Source organism: Myxine glutinosa, chromosome 2, assembly GCF_964187855.1.
Source record: "Myxine glutinosa chromosome 2, kmMyxGlut1.1, whole genome shotgun sequence".
Classification (NCBI taxonomy): Eukaryota; Metazoa; Chordata; class Myxini; order Myxiniformes; family Myxinidae; genus Myxine; species Myxine glutinosa.
Window position 1 is genome coordinate 133,586,799 of NC_136262.1, and position 23,084 is coordinate 133,609,882.

At 48.5% G+C, this 23,084-nt stretch overlaps 1 protein-coding gene across 3 annotated transcripts in view; it reads left to right on the plus strand.

The window, feature by feature from the left end:
* Positions 1-23,084, plus strand: part of MTHFR (methylenetetrahydrofolate reductase) — a 339,179-nt gene that overhangs the window by 213,890 nt on the left and 102,205 nt on the right. For all 3 annotated transcript variants that reach the window (XR_013622377.1, XM_078771682.1, XM_078771683.1), the window contains exon 9: positions 17,171-17,305. Coding sequence is in view for 2 of the 3 variants with exons in the window: in XM_078771682.1 (XP_078627808.1) it covers positions 17,171-17,305 (135 nt within the window). In the remaining variant the exon portion in view is untranslated. The remainder of the gene's footprint in view (positions 1-17,170; positions 17,306-23,084) is intronic.

Consider the following 23,084-nt stretch of genomic DNA (forward strand, 5'->3'; position numbering starts at 1 on the left):
ACTGCTTTATTCTACCAGGTGAGTGCTCAGGAGTATTGCCCCTTTTTTATTATTCCTAGCGTGGATCGGCCTACTACACTCTCCTCACCCACACGTCAATGCAGAGACACAGGCTTGTTTTATCTGAGGATAATGACCTGACTGTATGTGAGTTGCTGTGTTGTCATGATTTACACCAATCATAATACAATGATTTTTACAGCGTACACAGCGTTTTACAGCATTTACAGCAATGTCGTCTGGAACAGCATTTATTTGTCTGTGCGGTGTATGTATGTATGTATGTATGTATGTATGTATGTATGTATGTATGCATGTATGTCCCTCAGAATCGTCCACCAATCAGAGCTTAGGATCTGGTCACATGACAGGGGGACACGTTTAGTAATCATTACAGTTGCATATTTTGCAAAAAGGAAATATAATAACCTTCTGTGGAATGTTTTGGGGGTCCCAGCAAGTCTCGTAAGGTAGGTAAGAGGTTCCAGAAATTCCTCAATACAATTATGATTTTTAAATGCGATCAACATGGACCTTGCTCCCGAATCCGGAAGTGAACAGATGACGACGGCTTGCTGATTTGATATCTCAACATAATCGTGATTTAACATTATATTTTGACATATTAATATTATAGTGAAGTGTGGTGCTGCGCACACAACTTGCTTGCCAAAGAGGTAGGCCACAACGCGTTTGATAAAACCAAAAGAGTCTTTATTATGAAAGCTCGAACTGCAGCACTGGGCGGGCTCAAGCTTAGAGCCCGCATATATGTGCCGAGGCCACGCCTAGTCCCCGGGCGTGGCCGCTCGGTCGAAGGGCAGGGCATGTACTATCGGTCCCCGCCTGGGCGCTCGCGCCACCCACTGGTGCACGGAATTATTACCCCTTGTGCCCGCCACACGCGCCCCCCCAGAATTCCCACGCACCTGAAGGGTGAGTTTGCGGGGAAACCGGATTACCCGGCCGAAACGGCCCCTGGCGATGGGTGCAGGGCTGGGGGGTAGCGGGCCGGCGGGGCTGGGGGGTGCCGGGGGTCCGACCGCCGGGGGGCGGCCTCGACGCGGAGGCAGAGCTGCTGGCGGGGGTGCCGGGGGTCCGACCGCCGGGGGGCGGCACCGACGCGGAGGCAGAGCTGCTGGCGGGGGTGCCGGGGGTCCGACCGCCAGCTTCACCCAGAGCCCTTGCGCCACCGCGGCCCAGAGCTTCGAGGTGAAATGGGGCCACGGTCGGACGAGATGTCCGAGGGGGCACCGAACCGGGCAACCCAAGTGGCGATAAAGGCTTGCGCCACCTCAGCCGCAGACGTCGCAGCCAATGGGACGGCCTCAGGCCACCGTGTGGTGCGGTCGACCATGGTGAGGAGGTGGGTGAACCCTCGCGAGGGGGGCAGAGGTCCCACCAAGTCGACGTGCACGTGGTCGAACCGCCGCTCGGGCACCGTAAACGGGGCCAATGGTGCCTGGGTGTGGCGGTGGACCTTTGCGCGCTGGCACGCAAGGCACGTCCTGGCCCAGTCGCGGACGTCCTTCCTGAGGCCATGCCAGACGAAGTTTGCCCCGACGAGTTTCTGGGATGCCCTCGCGCCAGGGAGGGACAGGCCGTGGATGGCGTCGAACACCGGGCGCTGCCAGCCAGCGGGCACGATGGGGCGAGGCCGGCCGATGGAGACGTCGCATAGGAGGGCCGTGCCCGCGGCGTCGAACGGCACCTCGGTGACGCGGAGGCCCGTGACTGCGGTCCGCAAGGCCTGGACGCCGGGGTCGGCGGTCTGGGCCTCCGCCATCCGAGCATAGTCGACCCCGAGGTGGACCGCGTGCACGACGGACCGGGAAAGGCAATCCGCCACCGGGTTGTCCTTACCCGCCACGTGACGGATGGCCGTCGTGTACTCGGACATGGCAGAGAGGTGGCGCTGCTGCCGTGCCAACCATGGCTCGGCGACCTTGGCCATCGCGAACACAAGGGGCTTGTGGTCAACGAAGGCCGTGAACGGGCGGCCCTCCAGCAGATGGCAGAAGTGTCGGACCACCAGGTGGAGCCCGAGCAACTCGCGGTCGAAGGTGCTGTACCGGCATTCGTGCGGGCGAAGCTGCCGGCTGAAAAACGCCAGCGGTTGCCAAGCACCACGCACCCATTGCTCGTGCACCGTGCCCACCGCGTAGTCCGACGCGTCGGTGGTGAGGGCGATCGGTGCATCGGGTGCCGGGTGCGCCAGCATGGTGGCGTCGGCCAGAGCCAGCTTTGCGCCCGCAAACGCCGCGGCCATCGGCTCCGACCATGCGATGTCACCTTTGCCCGGCTAGCCCCGGAGGGCCTCGTGCAAGGGGCGGAGGAGCTGGGCGACGTGGGGCACGAAGCGGTGGTAAAAGTTTACCATGCCCAGGAACTCCTGGAGGCCCTTGATCGTGCGGGGCCGAGGGAAATCCCTGACCGCCTCCACCTTGGCCGGTAAAGGGACGGCCCCGTGCTCGGTGATGCGGTGCCCCAATTGGTCGATGGTGGCGACACCGAAACGGCACTTGGCGGGGTTGATGATTAGGCCATGCTGGCCCAGGCGTTCGAAAAGCATGCCGAGGTGGAGCAGGTGCTCCTCCTGGGACGCGCTCGCGACTAGGATGTCGTCCACGTAGACAAACAGGAAAGGTAAGTCGCGCAAGACGCTATCCATGAGCCGCTGGAACGCCTGAGCCGCATTCTTCAACCCGAAGGGCATCCTGAGGAATTTGAAGAGGCCGAAAGGGGTGATGACGGCCGTCTTCGGGACGTCGTCCGGTTGGACGGGGACCTGATGGTAGCCCCGGATGAGGTCCACCTTAGAAAACATGGTTGTGTTTGCCAACCGGGCGGAAAAGTCCTGAATGTGTGGGACCGGGTAGCGGTCGGGGGTGGTGGCATCGTTGAGCCGGCGGTAGTCCCCGCACGGCCGCTATTCCCCACCGGGCTTCGGCACGATGTGCAGCGGAGAAGCCCAAGCGCTGTTGGAGGGCCGCACGATCCCCAGCCGCTCCAGCATGGCGAACTCCGCTTTCGCCACTGCGAGCTTCGTGGGCTCGAGTCGGCGTGCCCGGGCATAGACCGGCGGCCCGACCATGTGGATGTGGTGCTCCACCCCATGTTTAACGGCCACGCTGAGAAGGTGGGCCGCGTGAGTGCCGGGAAACTGGCGAGGATGCGGGTAAAGTCGTCCGCTGCCAGAAGCGTGAAAACTAAACTCGCCGGGACGGAACCCTCCAGCAAGCCGCTTGGCAAGCCGCTCGGTGAGCCACTCAGTGAGCCGCTCAGCGAACAAGCGAGCGAGCTAAAGGTTTCGGCCTGGACGAGCCGTCTGCGCTTCACGTCGACCAACAACCCATTCGCACATAGGAAGTCCGCACCAAGCAATGCCATCGGCACGCTGGCGGTCACGAACGACCATTGAAAGCGCTGCCCTCCGAACCGCAGGGAGAGGCAGCGCTTCCCGAATGTGCGGATGGGTGTACCGTTGGCGGCAAGCAACGCGGGGCCCCGGCCCGCGGTTCGCTTGTCGGACGTGGAGGCGGGGATGACGCTTACCTGCGCTCCTGTATCGCAGAGGAAACGGTGCCCGGACAAGGTGTCCGTAATGAATAGGAGGCTGCCGGAATGGCCGACACTCAGGGCCGCTAATGAGCGCCGGCCTGGTCGTTTCCTGACTTGTGAAAAGAGCATGGCGGGCGACACGTCCTAGCCTTGTGGCCGAACCTGGCGTGGAAATAGCACCAGGCTTGTGGCGGCGGGGGCGGCCGCGGCCGCGGTTTTCTCGGCGGCGGTGGTGGTGGGCGGGGCAGCGGCCACGAGGGACGCAGTAGCATCTGCCTCGGGATCCACGACGGCCGCACCGTAACTCGACCGCGTGTCGCAAGCCACGAAGAACTTGTCGGCCTCTATGGCCAGGGCTCGGGGTTCCCTTATTTTGGAACCGGCCAGCGCGAGGTGTACCTGTAGAGGTAGCTGGCGTAGGAAAAGCGCCCGGAATAAGAAATCCGGGGCTTGGTCACCCAGCAGCGACAGCATATAATCCATCCGCATGGATGGTCGTGTGTCGCCGAGTTCGTGAAGGTCCAGGAGGCGGTCGGCCCGTTCGATCTCCGTGAGGCCGAACGTGGCGATGAGGAGACGTTTGAGCGCCCCGTACTTGTGGTCGACCGGCGGGTGCCGCAGGATGGACACGACTCGGGCGGCAGTGCCGGGCCCGAGGGCGGCGACCACGTGGTAGTAACGGGTCTCGTCCGCCGTTATGCCTCGAAGCTGAAATTGCGCTTCGGCCTGCACGAACTACTCATCGGCCTGTGCTTCCCAAAACTCTGGGAGTTTTACCCCGACGGCGTTGTTGGCCATGGCGCGTTCGGTGGTCAGCAATGGCTGAACCAATCGGGGTCACCAGTGAAGTGTGGTGCTGCACACACAACTTGCTTGCCAAAGAGGTAGGCCACAACGCGTTTGATAAAACCAAAAGAGTCTTTATTATGAAAGCTCGAACTGCAGCACTGGGCGGGCTCGAGCTTAGAGCCCGCATATATGTGCCGAGGCCACGCCTAGTCCCCGGGCGTGGCTGCTCGGTCGAAGGGCGAGGCATGTACCATCGGTCACCGCCTGGGCGCTCGCGCCACCCACTGGTGCGCGGAATTATTACCCCTTGTGCCCGCCACAACAGTATCAATTTGTGATTGGAATGATGAACGATGCTGTTTGGAATAAGAATATAGAGATATTGAGTTTAAAGCAGAATGAGGAAATGACATAATGGTTTTCCATCAATGCCATTTGCAGTTTCACCATTGACTGGATATAGCAACATTCAGACTGAGCACATTTTTTGTGCAAGTCCTTCACGAACCTGCTGTCAATGCCTGATGTTAGATCAAAGGTGGCACAAGAATGTGAAATGTATTGAAAAATTTTAATACATTATTTTCTAACTTCCGCTTCCGGCTTCTCGATCGAGGTGGTGACTTTTGTTCTCTCCGGGCATCATAAGTTAAGTTATGTTTCCATTCGTGTGTTTGTCAAATTTCCAATCATTCTTTTATCGTCTATGCATTATTGTTTGTTTCTAGTTAGTTTTGGTTTGAATTTCCTGTAACTCGTAATAAATGAATCGTTTTCTGTTTGCTCCGCGTGTGCGGCCTTGTAGCCTGATGCTTCCCCCGTCGAAGTTTGTTCACTTAAGTTCCTTCCTTCGCTGTTTTTGCTTGGTTCTTAGATTTTTCCCTTCTCCCCCGAACATCTACTCTTTGTCTAACGTTTTAAATCCCCCCCCCCCCCCCCAAAACCAACAAAAAAAAACAAAAACGTTTATTTCCTTTCCTCCACGTGTGCTGTTGTCTTATCGTGTGCTTCTGTCCACGTGCGCTCTCGCACCTCCCCCATTATCTCCTTGCCTTCCACATTTTGCCCTGTTCACGTGACTCGTGGTTGTCCCTCTAGGCCCTCTCCCCGTTGGTATTTTGTGAATATAAGATTGTTCTTCACGGTTCTGTTTAAATATTGTCACGCGAATCCCTCCAGGTTAATACCAGGACCGCGGATGGACCAAACGGATCTACTGGAGGCGACGATTAAACACGGATTTTACTTATGTAGCGCGGGAAGAAGAAGGGGAGAGGAAGAAGCGATAAAAGCGCGTTACTGTGGAAGGGGAACGAACTCAAACGGACACAATATTAGCAGGGAATGGAAAATAATACAAGGGTTTATTTGCAATCAGGATCGGGATAGGGAACCACAACGATAAATCTAATTTCTAAATTGAGATCCCACACACCGACTTCAGAAACGAACAAGGGAAAATGAATTAATAAAAGAAAACGTCGTGTACGTGTAAATGTGGGGTGTGAGTGCAGCCTTATCTCGTCTGTAGTCTTGTCCGTCGTCGTCCCACGCGGTTCCCTCCGTCCACCTCCGAGCACCAATCCAAAAGCACCACGCGTCCAACGCAACAAAGCACCACGCGTCCAACGCACCACGCGTCCAACGCAGGCTAGCGAGCTCCACACTAGGTCGATCTCCAACACGAGGCACAAAGACAGGAACGGAGGGATTGCAGGAGGAGAGAACAGCGTCGAGGAGAGGAACAGAGCCAACAGGAATCCAAGCCAAGCGCAGTGCGAAGCACGATCCAAGCCACGAGGGAAGAGAAAGATCCAAGTCAAGCACGAACTGTGCGAAGAGAGCTAGCTTCAATGTCGTCTCTGAGAAAAAGCTCCCGAATCGGTGCAGCGCCCCCTTATATCATTTCGCCTGGTGTGGTGACGTCAGACCGAAGCTTCTCGTCGTTCCCCAAACTTTCCAGCATCTTTCGTCCAATGAATCCCCTCCTCCTCAGTTGCATCCTCGTGCCTCCGGCGCTGATTGGCTGAGGTTCGCGCCTTCTGCACCAACCAATCACAGGCCTCCCTGTGGCGTGGTCACAGCTCCTCCCACGCGATGTTTCTATGCAAACAGGTGGTGCAGCTAGCGGCAGCCACCATCGGCGGTGCCCCGATCTGGCTTCCTGCCTGTCTTCCAAAGTCGTTGTAAGGGAAGGGGATCTAATTACTGTGAGCAGTAAAGGCCCTATCTAAGTGTTTATACAGTCACGTGAAAAAGTAAGTACACCCCATGTAAAGTTTTGACTTTTTCAACATATTTCAACATACAGCTATTTGATCTTCATTTCAACAATATTGATAGATAAAGGTGATATAATATAACAAATATCATGAAACATTTACATTTTGTAGTCCATTGTATAATTTAAATAAACATAAATGCAAATTTCGCATGTGGAAAAAGTAAGTACACCCTTGGCTCTAATAGGCGGTATTGCCCAGTTTGGCAGAAACAACCTCAAGTAGGCGTTTCTTATAACTGTCTACCAGTCTCTGACATCGACTGGGAGAAATTTTTGCCCACTCCTCCATGCAGAATTCTTTCAGCTGTGCGATGTTTGAGGGGTTTCTTGCATGCACAGCTCGTTTCAAATCCCCCCACAACATCTCGATGAGATTTAGATGCGGGCTTTGACTTGGCCATTCCAGAACCCTCCATTTCTTTCTTTTCAGCCATTCCTTGGTGGATTTACTGGTACTAGGGCATGCCCGTACTATATATATATCTAAAAGTATATCCCCCCCCCTCTATTTACATGCAATGGTTTGGTCCAAAGCTAACGGCTTGCGAGTACGGTGACAATCCCCCCCCTCTATTTACATGAAATGGTTTGGTCCAAAGCTAACGGCTAGCGGAGTTTGGTAAAGAAATCGCCATAGCGTGCACAAATGCGCAGGAAAGCGAAAGAATCGCAAATTAGTTTTAATTAGTTTTAAAACATAGTTTAACGCCAACATAGCGGCAACATAGTTTGCCAACGTGAAATAAATGAATACGCTCTCAAATGTGCCAAAAAAAAAAAAAACGCTACCCGTACGCTCTACCCCGCCCGTACGCCCGTAAACAAAAAAAACAACGCTCTTCGCTTCCGCCCTTCGCTCTGACTGAATTGGGAGAAATAATGCGCATAAGAAATCGAGAAATTATTATTTTCTCCGGAAGAAATCGAATTACGTACCGTAATGGCGCACGCGCTGGGCTCAGCATCAGCTCGCTCTCACATCGGCCACGCCTACGCAATAACGCGTTCTGTGATTGGATGCCGGAAGTGCAGTCCTCACTGTCCGGAAGGTCGCAAATCGCAGTTACAATGAATCGCAAATTAGTTTTAATTAGTTTTAAAACATAGTTTAACGGCAACATAGTTTGCCGACGGGAAATAAATGAATACGCTCTCAAATGTGCCATCCGAGGCAGAGTGTGTTCGCCACGTTCGGCACACGCGATAGCTCGCTGCTCTCTGATTGGTTGAATCGTTTTTTGGACATAGCTCGGTAAGTAATTGTCCGATTAATATGAAACCTTGAAAAGGCACATCCTCGGGTCCCCAGCAATATACCTGGCAAGTTTCAAGTATATCGGACCGGTAGTTGTCGAGAAACAGCGGTCACAGACAAACAAACAAACAAACAAACATACACACAGAGATTACTGGAATTATAGATAGATGTTTAGGGTCATTGTCATGTTGCAAGGTCCACCTTCGGTTGAGCTTCAACTTTCTGACAGATGGCCTCATATTATCCTCAAGCACCCTCTGGTACAATGAAGAATTCATAGTGGATTCTATGATGGTGAGCTGCCCAGTCCCTGATGCAGCAAAGCTGCCCCAAACCATAATATTTCCACCACCATGCTTTACAGTTGGTATCAGGTTCTTGTGGTCAAATGCTGTCTTTGGTTTTTGCTAAACATGTCTTCTGGTACTGTGGCCAAATAGCTCTACCTTTCACTCATCTGTCCAGAGCACATTGTTCCAGAAGTGCTGGTCTTTGCCTCGGTGTTCATTGGCAAACTTTAGTCTTGCCCTGATGTTCTTTCTGGACAGCAAAGGTTTCCTCCTGGCACACCTCCCATGTAGATCAAATTTGTGCAGCCTCTTTCTAATGGTAGTGTGGAAGAGTTCTATTTCTTAATAGAAGAAGAACGGAAGACTCCACTTGTTCTTATATTCGGTTTATTTAACTCAAAGGGAAGGGTAGGGAATTACGAACTGATGCAAGGTAGAATACCATACTAAATGAACTATACTTTAACAAAGCTTTGTTTTGCCGGTCGTGGCATGAACTTCTCCTGTGCCTGTAGATCTTCCTTCATTCCTTCGTCCAGCGCAGCTACTCCTCCGAAATCTCACACTTTCCCCCTTTATCCTAAAACTCACTTCCATATATGGAATGGTATTCAGGGTTCCACACAGACTTTCTTGCCCAGACAGTGGGAGATCTGTGTTCCATCTCAGGGGATTCTAAGGGCTTTTTCTTTAGACAGCTGTCACAGTTAAAGAGATGGAACACCCTTATCTATCTTTTGTAGGTCACCTTCTGACCTGTCCATGCAAGCCGTTTCTCCCCCAGATTCCAGTTCTATTCTTTAGACAAAAACACATTTTTGGAGAAGGAGAAGTATATGGAAATATATATACCTTTTGGTATTCTCCCACAGTAGACTCATGCACTTTGACATCAACAGTGGCAAGAACTACCTGTAGGTCCCATGATGATATTCTGGGGTTCTTAGAAACTTCTTTCAGCATCTTGCGGTCTGCTCTCGGGCTGAACTTGCTGGGGTGGCCTGGCCTGAACAAGTTGGCAGTTGTTTGGAATCTTCTCCACTTGCAGATGATCTTCCGAACAGTCGAATGTTTGATTTCAAATTGTTTGGAGATCTTTTTAAATCCCTTCCCAGACTCGTAGGCATCTATAACCTTCTTTCTGAAGGCCTCACAGAGCTCTTTTGATCTAGGCATGGTGATGCCGCACACTTCAACAACAAAGAGCAAACCAAACTAAATGTCTGAGGTTTAAATAAGACAGGTTCCTCCAAGATCCTCTCTAATGTTGTTATAATCATTTGCACCTGAGCTGGTGCACCTCATTTTAATTTTAGGTATTTGAAGTAGTGATAAATGTGGGGGTGGACTTACTTTTTCCACATGCAAAATTTGCATTTATGTTTATTTAAATTATACAATGGACTACAAAATGTAAATGTTTCATGATATTTGTTATATTATATCACCTTCATCTCTCAATATTGTTGAAATGAAGATGAAATAGCTGTATGTTGAAATATGTTGAAAAAGTCAAAACTTTACATGGGGTGTACTTACTTTTTCACATGACTGTATGTGCATGCATTGCCATAAGGGACAAAGGTTTGGCGACAGGGGGAATGACGAACAAAGGAATCTTATCCATAATCCCTGGACTATTTAGCACGCCCTGCTCCCCCGCAGCGGGGACATCAATACAGCTTATCCCGACAAACCGGACTACACATGGAACTTATTACCGGGTAGATTCCCTATCCCGACACTCGAATACCTACCTATACAGATCTATCTGACTCTAGATATTCCTTTACCCCACCGACATAACAATATGTTTAAACTTTCCCCTGCAGTGTTTTATTCAGTGGTATATTACAACATGCTGTTTTTCATCCTATTTAAAAGCCTTTTTTCAATTTCCTCTTCAACTAATTCCTCTTAAAAAAAAATTCAATCTTTTACAATTCTTCCTCACTACATGCTCTAAATTCTCATTCATTCCACTTCTCCTCTATCTAGTAAGGGCATTTTATGAGATATTTCACAAATCTGTTAACTAAATTGTTACCAAAAAATTTCTTCACCAATATGTTTGTAAAGGTGTGTAATAACATGTGTTAAAATGTTGAAGTTCAACTCCCGTGGGAAACCCAGAAAAAAAGCTGGTGAATTCGGGTACCGAAAAATTATTTTCGAGAATTTTTTTTTTTTTTAATCGGCCCTTAAGTAACTTATGAGGGGTCAAATAAGGGTTTTTCATGATTCTGAGTTGATTGTTAACATTTATATTTTCACTTTTACATTTACACACAAAGTAGCTTTTATTTCACATACATATATAATACTCAAGAGTTATTTCTCATTCACAATGTCAGAAGTTTCAACAGTCATTGTCTATGTCTTCTTCAGACTCAACAACATCATGACTGCAGTTTCTGCATGTAATGCCATTACAGACTCCACAGGCCGAGATGCACGTGACCCCATTCTTCTTGCAGCTGCATCGCCGGTTGCTGCAATCTCCATGACAATTACAGCTCGTGAACTGCAATAGCTCCTCAGGAGCCGTGGGGTCCAGTGTTGGAACTGGCTCATACCCATGCACACCTATTGTCCATCCATAGTCACTGGGGTTCAGAGACATGCTGCAGAGACAGAGACATGTTCAGAGACATAGGCAAAGGTGGTGCCGGAGAGGTGACTTCGATCCAACCCATTGAGTGAAAGGGAGTGTTTCCGTGAATAGAGACAATGTTTAAATCTATATTGTCTCCAACAAACTGAGTGACTGCATTGTTTGTTTCCCCAACCTCCATAAAGACCACCTGATCATTACTTGACAATTCACTTTCACTGGCTGGCACTTTGGCTGTCATCACTGATTGATCCTCAAGCGCAGCATCAACCGCAACCTCATCATTGATCTGTTCATCGGTTTCCTCCACAATGGTGTCAAGAGTGCCAGAAGTATCTGGAACATCATCTCCACTCCTACTATTAAGGAAGCAGTATTTGTAGTTTTGTCTCCGTGTAAGACTCAGTGTATCCCAGCCGGTGGAACTTGTTGAGCATCCATTTTGACCCAAATCTATGATCAAGTTGTATGGCAAGCCCCATTTGGTGTGGCAATACTCCAGACCGAGGTCGACAGGCCTTAATAAAATTCTGCCCCCAAACGGCAACTCTTTCGTCTGTCTTGACAATCGGTCTCAAGAACATCTGAAGGCTTGCAGGAACAAGTGTCAGCTGACTATCGATGTCAGTCATACTGTGTGTGGTGGGGTATGACTTTGGACCTAAATCAATCAAGGCAATATCATTGGATATGAACTTGAGTGCCGTCTTTATGATCTGAGTCTTCTCATCTCCATGGTCAAGATTAGCATGATGCGCTCGCAGAATATTGTCGGTGCCATCTTTGAGACAGAGTACATCTGCCCTTCTTTCCTGTGTTGTGAAATACAAGGTGTCTTCGTATTTCTCTAGAAGTTTTATCTTTAGCCAATGCTTTGAATAAGAAAGGCTCTTCTCTGGTGACTGATCAAACTCCTGCAGCTTTTCATGGACTTGGTCCATGTTCATTACCCCATGCTCTAATTCTGAGTCTAACCATTCGCAGAATTCAATAAAAACTGCCTCTCGCTCCTCATCAATACTCCTCTGTTCTCTCTTCCTTTTTCCTTCCTCATCAGTCTTGGACAAACTGTCACCTCTCGCAAACATAAGTTTGCATCGCAAATGGTACAGTGTTTCTTCTGCTACCAAGTCGTTGATCCCTTCCAGGTGTCCAGTGACTTCAGTGCCCCAGTCATCCCCGCGACTCCGTGCTGTCTTCAGCAAGCTTGCCTTCAGTGTATCTGCAGTCAAATTATCTGGCACTCTGTATTTCTTTCTAGCTTGTGCTGGATTATTTTTGTAGAGCTGGGCTGGTTGGTTGCAAAGAATGCATACATCCTTATACAGGAGGTCAACTGACTGTGATCTTCTAGAACTGCAGCCAGTTGATGAACTGAACTCACAAGTAGTGCGTCTTCTCTTCAACTTTGATGACTCTTTCTCTGCCTTTGATGCTTGAGCTGACTTCTTGGTGGTTGCAACAAAGTTGTTGTACAGATCATTTTTACACTTCTGGTGGTACCTCAGTTTTCCTTCCTTTTGAGCCTCCTTCATACGTTCCACAACAGTAACATTTTCGACAGTTTCTGCTTGTTTCAATAAAGTTGAGTATCCCTTTGGAGTTGCCTGTATGAGCCTTTCAGCTGGTGTATCCGAGCGTGCACAGATGAAGCAATTGAGCACAGGTGGAGTAACGTCTTCATCCATATTGCTAGACTCCATGTCCTGCAAAGTAGAAAATGAGATATATTTAGAAATTATTTTTCCACAAAGGAGTGTCTGTGGTGAAATATAAATGTTAACAATCAACTCAGAATCATGAAAAACCCTTATTTGACCCCTCATAAGTTACTTAAGGGCCGATTAAAAAAAATAAAAATTCTCGAAAATAATTTTTCGGTACCCGAATTCAACAGCTTTTTTTCTGGGTTTCCCACGGGAGTTGACCTTCAGCATTTTAACACATGTTATTACACACCTTTACAAACATTGGTGAAGAAATTTTTTGGTAACAATTTAGTTAACAGATTTTCATATGTTTCCCTTACTAATCGTTCTCAAACGGATCTCTAACTTGAAAATCACAACAAACCCAATTTGTTAAAAATGTTCGTCTTTCATTTATCATCCACTTTCTAAACTCCCCCCTCGCCCCTCCCCTCCAAATCTCCCCACTTGCTCCTCCCCTCCATAAACTCCCCCCTTGTACCTCATCTCCTAAACTCACCCCTGCCCTTCAAAACTCCCCCCCCCCCCCCAACTCCTCCCCTTCAAATCCCTCCCCAACCATCCCTCTCCAATTGTCCCCCTCCGCCCTACTTCGTCTCCCTTCTATCTCATACCTCCACCTCCTCCAACCTTCTACCTCGCTCTGCACCTCCTCAAAAAACACCTCACTGTGTGTCTTTCAATCACCATCAAACCTTTCGTCCTCCTCATCCTTCCTTTTCGTGTAACTCTTCTGTAATCTCTGACACACTATCAACTGCTCTCCCTACCTCCTCCTCTCATCCTTCATCTGACCCTACCCCTCCCCTCCCCTGTCCTGCACCCGGTGCTCCCCCTCTCTCCTCATTAACGGTATGGACCGGGGCCTTCGCTCAAACCTGATTGGATTGTCAGAAGCAACCTGAATGGAGAGATCAGACTTGATCTGCTTAGCAGAAACTTTCCTCCTTCAAGATGTCTCCGATTCCTTAATATCTCTTCCTGGTTACTCCCTCCTCCGGTATGATAGACCTGAGCCTCATCATGGTGGTGGGGTTGCTATCTTTATGAAAAACTCTCTTCCTCACTCTCCTTGCACTGCCCTCTCTCCAACTCGCCCCCAGGAGTACCTCTGGCTACGGCTTCCACTCCGCTCCCACCTTTTGTTCATATGTGTTCTGTACCGTCCTCCAAACAGTGATGACTCCATTTACATTTCGCTGTCGGACAACATGGACCAACTTCTATCCACTCATCCCAACTCTCTCTTCCTCATACGTGGCGACTTCAACTGTCATCATGCCAGCTGGCTGGGTGTGGGTTCCTCTCTTACCAGCCATGGCATCTCTGCAAAGGACTTCTGCGACTCACTGGGACTGACACAATCTGTCAATTTCCCGACCCGGATCTCAGTCAATGGAGTATCTTCTCTTCTAGACTTGGTTATGACAAACTTCCCTGCTAATGTCTGCTGCTCTTCTTCTGCTCCAATCGGTTCTTCTGATCACGTGCTTGTTAAAGTGGACATCTCTCTGGCCATTCTCAGAGAGCCTCCTCTGCGCCGACGAGTCTGGCATTTCACTCAGGCAGACTGGAACGGTCTGCAAGCAGCCATCAATCATCTGGACTGGTCTCCCATCTCTACTGCCTCTGACATCAATTCTTCCTGCGAATTCTTCCAAAGCAAACTGCTCTCTCTCATGCACAGATTTATCCCATCTCGTCTTCAGTTGTCTTACCCTTCCTCCCGTCCATGGTACATTGAATCTTGTGGTGAGGCAGTTGCCCTGAAACAACTTGCCTTTGCCTCTTGGAAGGCTAATCCAACTGAAGGCAATCTCAGTTCCTTCCACCAAGCTCGGAACAAGTGTGTGTCTACCCTCAGGAGTGCCAGGAAGCACTATCTCTCCACACTGAAGAATGAACTCTCAAACCTGTCTCCTTCCTCCAAATCCTGGTGGCATCTGGTCAAATCCGTTTCTGGTGTTTGTTCCCGCTCCATCCCCTCCCTCACCTCAAATGGCCACACAGTTGACACCGCACATGACAAAGCCGAATGCCTCAACTCTGTGTTTGCCTCAAAATCTTGTGTCCCAAACCCATCTCTCTCTCTGTTCCCACCTTTCCCAGTCGAACCCAACTGCTCCTGGACTCTGTGTCCTTCTCTCCTGACAAGGTGGAGAAGTTTCTGTCAAACCAACAGCAGGCCCTGTGGTTGTGAAACACCAGGCCCTGTGGTTGTTAAACATCAGGCCCTGTGGTTGTTAAACATCAGTTAAACACGAGGCCCTGTGGTTGTTAAACATCAGTTAAACATCAGGCCCTGTGGTTGTTAAACATCAGTTAAACATCAGGCCCTATGGTTGTTAAACATCAGTTAAACATCAGGCCCTGTGGTTGTTAAACATCAGTTAAACACCAGGCCCTGTGGTTGTTAAACATCAGTTAAACACCAGGCCCTGTGGTTGTTAAACATCAGTTAAACACCAGGCCCTGTGGTTGTTAAACATCAGGCCCTGTGGTTGTTAAACATCAGGCCCTGTGGTTGTTAAACATCAGTTAAACACGAGGCCCTGTGGTTGTTAAACATCAGTTAAACACGAGGCCCTGTGGTTGTTAAACATCAGTTAAACATCAGGCCCTATGGTTGTTAAACATCAGTTAAACACGAGGCCCTGTGGTTGTTAAACATCAGTTAAACATCAGGCCCTGTGGTTGTTAAACATCAGTTAAACACGAGGCCCTGTGGTTGTTAAACATCAGTTAAACATCAGGCCCTATGGTTGTTAAACATCAGTTAAACACGAGGCCCTGTGGTTGTTAAACATCAGTTAAACATCAGGCCCTGTGGTTGTTAAACATCAGTTAAACATCAGGCCCTATGGTTGTTAAACATCAGTTAAACATCAGGCCCTGTGGTTGTTAAACATCAGTTAAACACCAGGCCCTGTGGTTGTTAAACATCAGTTAAACATCAGGCCCTGTGGTTGTTAAACATCAGTTAAACATCAGGCCCTGTGGTTGTTAAACATCAGTTAAACATCAGGCCCTATGGTTGTTAAACATCAGTTAAACATCAGGCCCTGTGGTTGTTAAACATCAGTTAAACACCAGGCCCTGTGGTTGTTAAACATCAGTTAAACACCAGGCCCTGTGGTTGTTAAACATCAGTTAAACATCAGGCCCTGTGGTTGTTAAACATCAGTTAAACACCAGGCCCTGTGGTTGTTAAACATCAGGCCCTGTGGTTGTTAAACATCAGGCCCTATGGTTGTTAAACATCAGTTAAACATCAGGCCCTGTGGTTGTTAAACATCAGTTAAACATCAGGCCCTATGGTTGTTAAACATCAGTTAAACATCAGGCCCTGTGGTTGTTAAACATCAGGCCCTGTGGTTGTTAAACATCAGTTAAACATCAGGCCCTATGGTTGTTAAACATCAGTTAAACATCAGGCCCTGTGGTTGTTAAACATCAGTTAAACACCAGGCCCTGTGGTTGTTAAACATCAGTTAAACATCAGGCCCTATGGTTGTTAAACATCAGGCCCTGTGGTTGTTAAACATCAGTTAAACATCAGGCCCTATGGTTGTTAAACACCAGGCCCTGTGGTTGTTAAACACCAGGCCCTGTGGTTGTTAAACATCAGGCCCTATGGTTGTTAAACATCAGGCCCTGTGGTTGTTAAACACCAGGCCCTGTGGTTGTTAAACACCAGGCCCTGTGGTTGTTAAACATCAGGCCCTATGGTTGTTAAACACCAGGCCCTGTGGTTGTTAAACACCAGGCCCTGTGGTTGTTAAACACCAGGCCCTGTGGTTGTTAAACACCAGGCCCTGTGGTTGTTAAACATCAGTTAAACATCAGTTAAACATCAGGCCCTATGGTTGTTAAACACCAGGCCCTGTGGTTGTTAAACACCAGGCCCTGTGGTTGTTAAACATCAGGCCCTATGGTTGTTAAACACCAGGCCCTGTGGTTGTTAAACACCAGGCCCTGTGGTTGTTAAACATCAGGCCCTATGGTTGTTAAACATCAGTTAAACATCAGGCCCTGTGGTTGTTAAACATCAGTTAAACATCAGGCCCTATGGTTGTTAAACATCAGTTAAACATCAGGCCCTATGGTTGTTAAACATCAGTTAAACACCAGGCCCTGTGGTTGTTAAACATCAGTTAAACATCAGGCCCTATGGTTGTTAAACATCAGTTAAACATCAGGCCCTATGGTTGTTAAACATCAGGCCCTATGGTTGTTAAACATCAGTTAAACATCAGGCCCTATGGTTGTTAAACATCAGGCCCTATGGTTGTTAAACATCAGTTAAACACCAGGCCCTGTGGTTGTTAAACACCAGGCCCTGTGGTTGTAAAATATCAGGCCCTGTGGTTGTAAAACATCAGGCCCTGTGATTGTTAAACACCAGGCCCTGTGGTTGTTAAACATCAGACCCTGTGGTTGTAAAATATCAGGCCCTGTGGTTGTTAAACACCAGGCCCTGTGGTTGTTAAACATCAGGCCCTGTGGTTGTTAAACATCAGGCTCTATGGTTGTTAAACACAAGGCCCTGTTGCTTAATGTGTTAATTATTTAACAAAGTTAATTGAAGTTCATGCCATCCATATGTCCACCATTTCGAAATGTGTTTCCCACTCTTTTTATTTGATCCCAACTACTCTCCCCCAGACGAATATTGCCCTGGGCGATAAGTGCTGATGCCAGGAGGCATGCCGAGGAGGTCCGACCCATTTTTTGGGCTGCGAGACCCAAGAGTTATGTTCATCGGACTCAAGCTTGGGATGAATTTCCCAATGGTCGCTGGTATGAAGGGGTGTGTGTGGGGGTTTATGGTTGCTGGTATGAAGGGGTGTGTGTGTGGGTTTATGGTTGCTGGTATGAAGGGGTGTGTGTGTGGGTTTATGGTCACTGGTATGAAGGGGTGTGTGTGGGATTATGGTTGCTGGTATGAAGGGGTGTGTGTGTGGGCTTATGGTTGCTGGTATGAAGGGGTGTGTGTGGGGTTATGGTTGCTGGTATGAAGGGGTGTGTGTGTGGGTTTATGGTCACTGGTATGAAGGGGTGTGTGTGTGGGTTTATGGTCACTGGTATGAAGGGGTGTGTGTGGGATTATGGTTGCTGGTATGAAGGGGTGTGTGTGTGGGCTTATGGTTGCTGGTATGAAGGGGTGTGTGTGGGGTTATGGTTGCTGGTATGAAGGGGTGTGTGTGTGGGTTTATGGTCGCTGGTATGAAGGGGTGTGTGTGTGGGATTATGGTTGCTGGTATGAAGGGGTGTGTGTGTGGGTTTATGGTTGCTGGTATGAAGGGGTGTGTGTGTGGGTTTATGGTCACTGGTATGAAGGGGTGTGTGTGGGATTATGGTTGCTGGTATGAAGGGGTGTGTGTGTGGGATTATGGTTGCTGGTATGAAGGGGTGTGTGTGGGGTTATGGTTGCTGGTATGAAGGGGTGTGTGTGTGGGATAATGGTTGCTGGTATGAAGGGGTGTGTGTGTGGGATAATGGTTGCTGGTATGAAGGGGTGTGTGTGTGGGATTATGGTTGCTGGTATGAAGGGGTGTGTTTGGGATAATGGTTGCTGGTATGAAGGGGTGTGTGTTTGGGATTATGGTTGCTGGTATGAAGGGGTGTGTTTGGGATTATGGTTGCTGGTATGAAGGGGTGTGTGTGGGGTTATGGTTGCTGGTATGAAGGGGTGTGTGTGGGATTATGGTTGCTGGTATGAAGGGGTGTGTGTGGGATTATGGTTGCTGGTATGAAGGGTTGTGTTTGGGATTATGGTTGCTGGTATTTGTGATAGATCGGACCGTGCAAGGTGAGATAACAAGCGTTACGCCTAGGTCCCCCGTCGGTGAAGTGATGTGAGTTGACAAAGTGGAAGATGCAGAAAACATGCTATGATATGATATTTCGCTCACAAGGTTCAGACATACATGGAGGCGGCCATCTTGGATTTTGACGTGGCGACCCAATTTTCAATAGCGTTCTTCCTTATGCCTAGATACACCCACACACCAGATTAGAAGTTGGTACTTCGCTTATTTTTCAAGATATTCCGCTCACAAAGTTCAGACATACATGGCGGTGGCCATCTTTGGATTTTGACGTGGCGACCCAATTTTCAATAGCGTTCTTCCTTGTGCCGAGATACACCCAAACACCAGATTAGAAGTTGGTACTTTGCTTATTTTCCAAGATATTTCACTCACAAGGTTCAGACATATATATGGTGGCGGCCATCTTGGAGTTTGACGTGGCGACCCAATTTTCAATAGCCTTCTTCCTTATGCCGAGATACACCCACCCACGAAATTAGAAGTTGGTACTTCGCTTATTTTTCAAGATATTCATCTCACAAGGTTCAGACATACATGGCATCAGACATACATGGCGGCGGCCATCTTGGATTTTGACGTGGGTTGCACCCACACACCAAATTCAAATGCGGTCCTTCGCTTATGCACACACGCACGCACGCACACACGGACGGACGGATGGACGGACGGACACACGGACGGAGGGGAAAACCATAGTCCCCCTTTCGCTCTGCTGTGCGACGGGGGACAATAACCATGGGAAGAGCAAGTACCCAAATAACCACGAGCCATGTACAGTTCGTTGCAGGAGGAGGTGTATTGAACAGTGCACCGGAAGAAGAAGTACCCAAAAGTCATGAGTACAATAAATTCAACAATGCACAGAATTGTGAGTAAATAATATACGAGTTATTGTAGTACAGCATTATTGGTAATAGCAAAGAAACCATTAATAATTCAGTGGTTGTCGTCCCCCTTCTTCTAAAAATAAGCATCTTACTAAAATTCACCAAATGTCCGTCCGTCCGTCTGTCTGACCATCCATTTGAAGGTACCGCATTAACGGCTGAACCGATTGCAACGATATTTTGGGTGGGTAATCCTGGGATCTCCTGAAATAGGCTATAAAAATAGGCTAGGCTATAGTAGGCTATATTGTTTGAGTAAAATAGGCTATATAGTTTTTGAATTGAATTTTCAATGGCGTTCGTCCTTATGCCTAGATACACCCACACACCAGATTAGAAGTTGGTACTTCGCTTATTTTTCAAGATGGTTCAGACATACATGGCGGCAGCCATCTTGGATTTTGACGTGGCGACCCAATTTTCAATAGCCTTCTTCCTTGTGCCTATATACACCCAAACACCAGATTAGAAGTTGGTACTTTGCTTATTTTTCAAGATATTCATCTCACAAGGTTCAGACATACATGGCGGCGGCCATCTTGGATTTTGACGTGGCGACCCAATTTTAAACAGCCTTCTTGCTTGTGCCTAGATACACCCACACACCAGATTAGAAGTTGGTACTTCGCTTATTTTTCAAGATATTTCGCTCACAAGGTTCAGACATATATATGGTGGCGGCCATCCCTGGATTTTGACGTGGCGACCCAATTGTCAATAGCGGACTTCCTTATGCTGAGATACACATACACACCAAATTAGAAGTTGGTACTTTGCTTATTTTTCAAGATATTTCGCTCACAAGGTTCAGACATATATATGGTGGCGGCCATCTTGGATTTTGACGTGGCGACCCAATTGTCAATAGCGTTCTTCCTTATGCCGAGATACAGCCACACACCAGATTAGAAGTTGGTACTTCGCTTATTTTTCGAGATATTCATCTCACAAGGTTCAGACATACATGGCATCAGACATACATGGCGGCGGCCATCTTGGATTTTGACGTTGAAAAAAAAATCAAACCCAAACCCCTACATGGGGGTTTGAGGATGGGGTGACAGGGGTGGGGGCAGGGAGGGTGGTGCCTGGAGCCCAGGGACAGGGCCCAGGTCTTGGGAGGGTAGGTGTCTGGTAATTATCTCACCTGACGCGGGGTCTCTACTCTGGACCAGCGGCATCAGTCGCTGTTTCGCCTGCTTAACTATTTCCTTGATCGTTTTCTCCTGAACTTTATCCGCTTCCTTTCTCCTTGTAGCTTCAATACTTCTCCTGCCAGACTAGCCTGTTTTGACGCGGCCTGTGTTTTCATCATTTCCTCTTTCCACCACCCCGAACAGTTTCCAACAGTCTGGTGGGAAGGTTCTCTTCTCTTTCTCCAGCTTGTCTAGAGCTTCCTGCCAAGTCTATCTGGTACCTACGCTTCGTTCTGCTTTCTGGCCATTTTCCCTTGGGTCTTCTTCGTTAGCTCAGCCTATGCTTTCTCTGGTGATGCAATGGCATACCCCATCCTGTCTTCCTAGGCCGCATTCCTGGGATGATCTCGGTCTTACAGGTGTCGCCCCGCGTCTACCTGGCCTCACGATCCCCCTTCCAGCTAACTGTCCCCTATCCTTGGTAGATCAATAAATTTGTTACTCTGGGTTAATGACCCATACTTACAATTTGTCCGTGTCTCAGGCTCAGATGACGGAGAATGGACCAAAACCGGGGAGGAAGCGGCGTACGTAATTTGGTATGACTTCAGCGCAAAGGCTTCACCTTAATCAAATCGGTTGCCGGCCTCTACTCTTGGTCCCAGATGAAACCCCACTCCTGGTAACCAATTGTTGGTGAATAAATCGAAGGTCCACCAAGATGAAGAAGAAGAGTAACAAAATTTATTAATATACCAAGACACGATTGCAGAGATGCGTAGGAAAGAGAAGGACACACACAGCCTTCAGAATCCCCAAACATCTGACTCTACCATGCCAAGAGTTGAGTTTAAATACAAAACCTAATCAAATTATTCCCCAGCGAGACAAAAGGCAGTTTCAAAGGGATAAAGGATTGCCCCATCCTGTCCTTATCGGCTTGAATTGTTAATGAAAACCAGACTCAAATCTTACCCCCTTTCCAATCGGCCCGAATTGTTAATGAAGACCAGACTCAAATCTTATTCCCTTTCCCATCGGCCTGAATTGTTAATGAAAAGCCCTGGCTCCAAACTTCATTACAGAAGAGCTGTTCTCAGCTAATCCTGGATAATTATTTCGTTTTCAATACAAAGTGAGATGAACTACTAAAACAAATCGCTATTATTAATGGCAAAATCCCCACACATGTATGGCTGGAGGTACGGTATTATCCGTAGTGATGTGTAACTTCCCTTTGAAATGACCAATCCCCTTGAATCGGTCACGGTAAGCTTACATCTGCCATCTTCGGATGTCACTGGTAGGTGCTGTGATGTGTAATCGTTCTTCACAGAGCCGATGAGCACCACAAGCCATAGGTACCGGCTGATGTTGACAGGCCTAAAATGGCTGAGCCATCAGACTCTGTGGCATAGAACTCAGCATCAGCAGGTTCTTCCCTGGTATGAGCAGGGTATACATACAGCCCTGAAGTGAGGTATGTTAGATCCACCATATGCATGGAGGGTAGTCTTCTTGGGAATAGTTGCACCATTCTGGGGAAAGCCGTGAGAGTAAAGCTTACCTGGGAACATTTTTCTGAATATTCTGAATGGTAAAACATTTCCCTGAGCATCTGTGTCTATCTTGGCTTTGAGAGTGGCTGGAGTGTTTAGACGGTTGTCCAGTTGAATTTCTATGATGGCAAATACTTCATCCCGCTCTTCGCACGGAACAAAGCTCGCAGAAGCAGCCCGCACAATGTCGAATGTCAGAGTCTCAAACCCTTCCTCCAGCGTAGGAGAGGCTGTAGCGCCTGCAGGTTGCCCAGTGACAAAGTGCATCCGGTGGTCCGTTATGCTGGATGTCCGTGTGGGGCATCTGTGCTGCTGTCAAGTTCTATTGGGTGCGTGCTGTTGCTGGGTGGATTTTCAAATGGCTTTCCAGTGTCCTCGCTTGCTGCATGCATCATATGTGGATCCCGAAGCTGGGCACTTCGTTCTGGGGCCCCGGGAGTGATCCCCATCACACCATTGGCAATGATCTTTTTGACCGTTGGACCTCTGGACAGCATAAACTGCAGTGTCATTAGCGAATTGTTCCAGGTGGGCCGGGATGGCCTCTTCGGTACAAGCCAGGTCCATCTTGTTGTCCAATGTGAGGGTTTCGTCCTTGCCTAGCAATGTTTCTTCGACTTTCTTGTGCCTGGTGCGGATTATTAACTGTTCAATTAGATTGCCTTCCAGCTCTTTAGTGGTGTCAAATCTGCACTTTTGAGCCTGTAGCCGTAATCGTCATGAATTCATCGATGGATTCAGGAGGTTCCTGTTTAGACTTCTGTAGGTGGAAACGGTTGAGTCGGAAATTGGTCCTCGGCTCTAGATGTGTTGTGAACTTCTGCCATATTTTCTTGGGTTTTTTTGCGATCATCGTCAGACAGGTCCCATGAATTGTACATGTGGAGGCCTTGCTGTCCTACCCACAGGATGATGTATGTTGCTTGCTCCTCTGGGTTCATCCCAGCGAGAGGTCCCCTGAGTACGAGTTCAGCATACTGCTTAAATGAAGCAAATGCAGAGGGCAGATTTGGGGTCTGCGAGTCCATTCTAGGTGGTTCAATGCCGGACATGTTAGCCATGCAGGTCATGGGAGAATGTGAGTGTGTTGGCAAAAAAAAATCATCCGAAGAACGTGTCTGGAATGGCGTCCGAAGGACGTGTCTCTCGGCAATAGCGTCCTC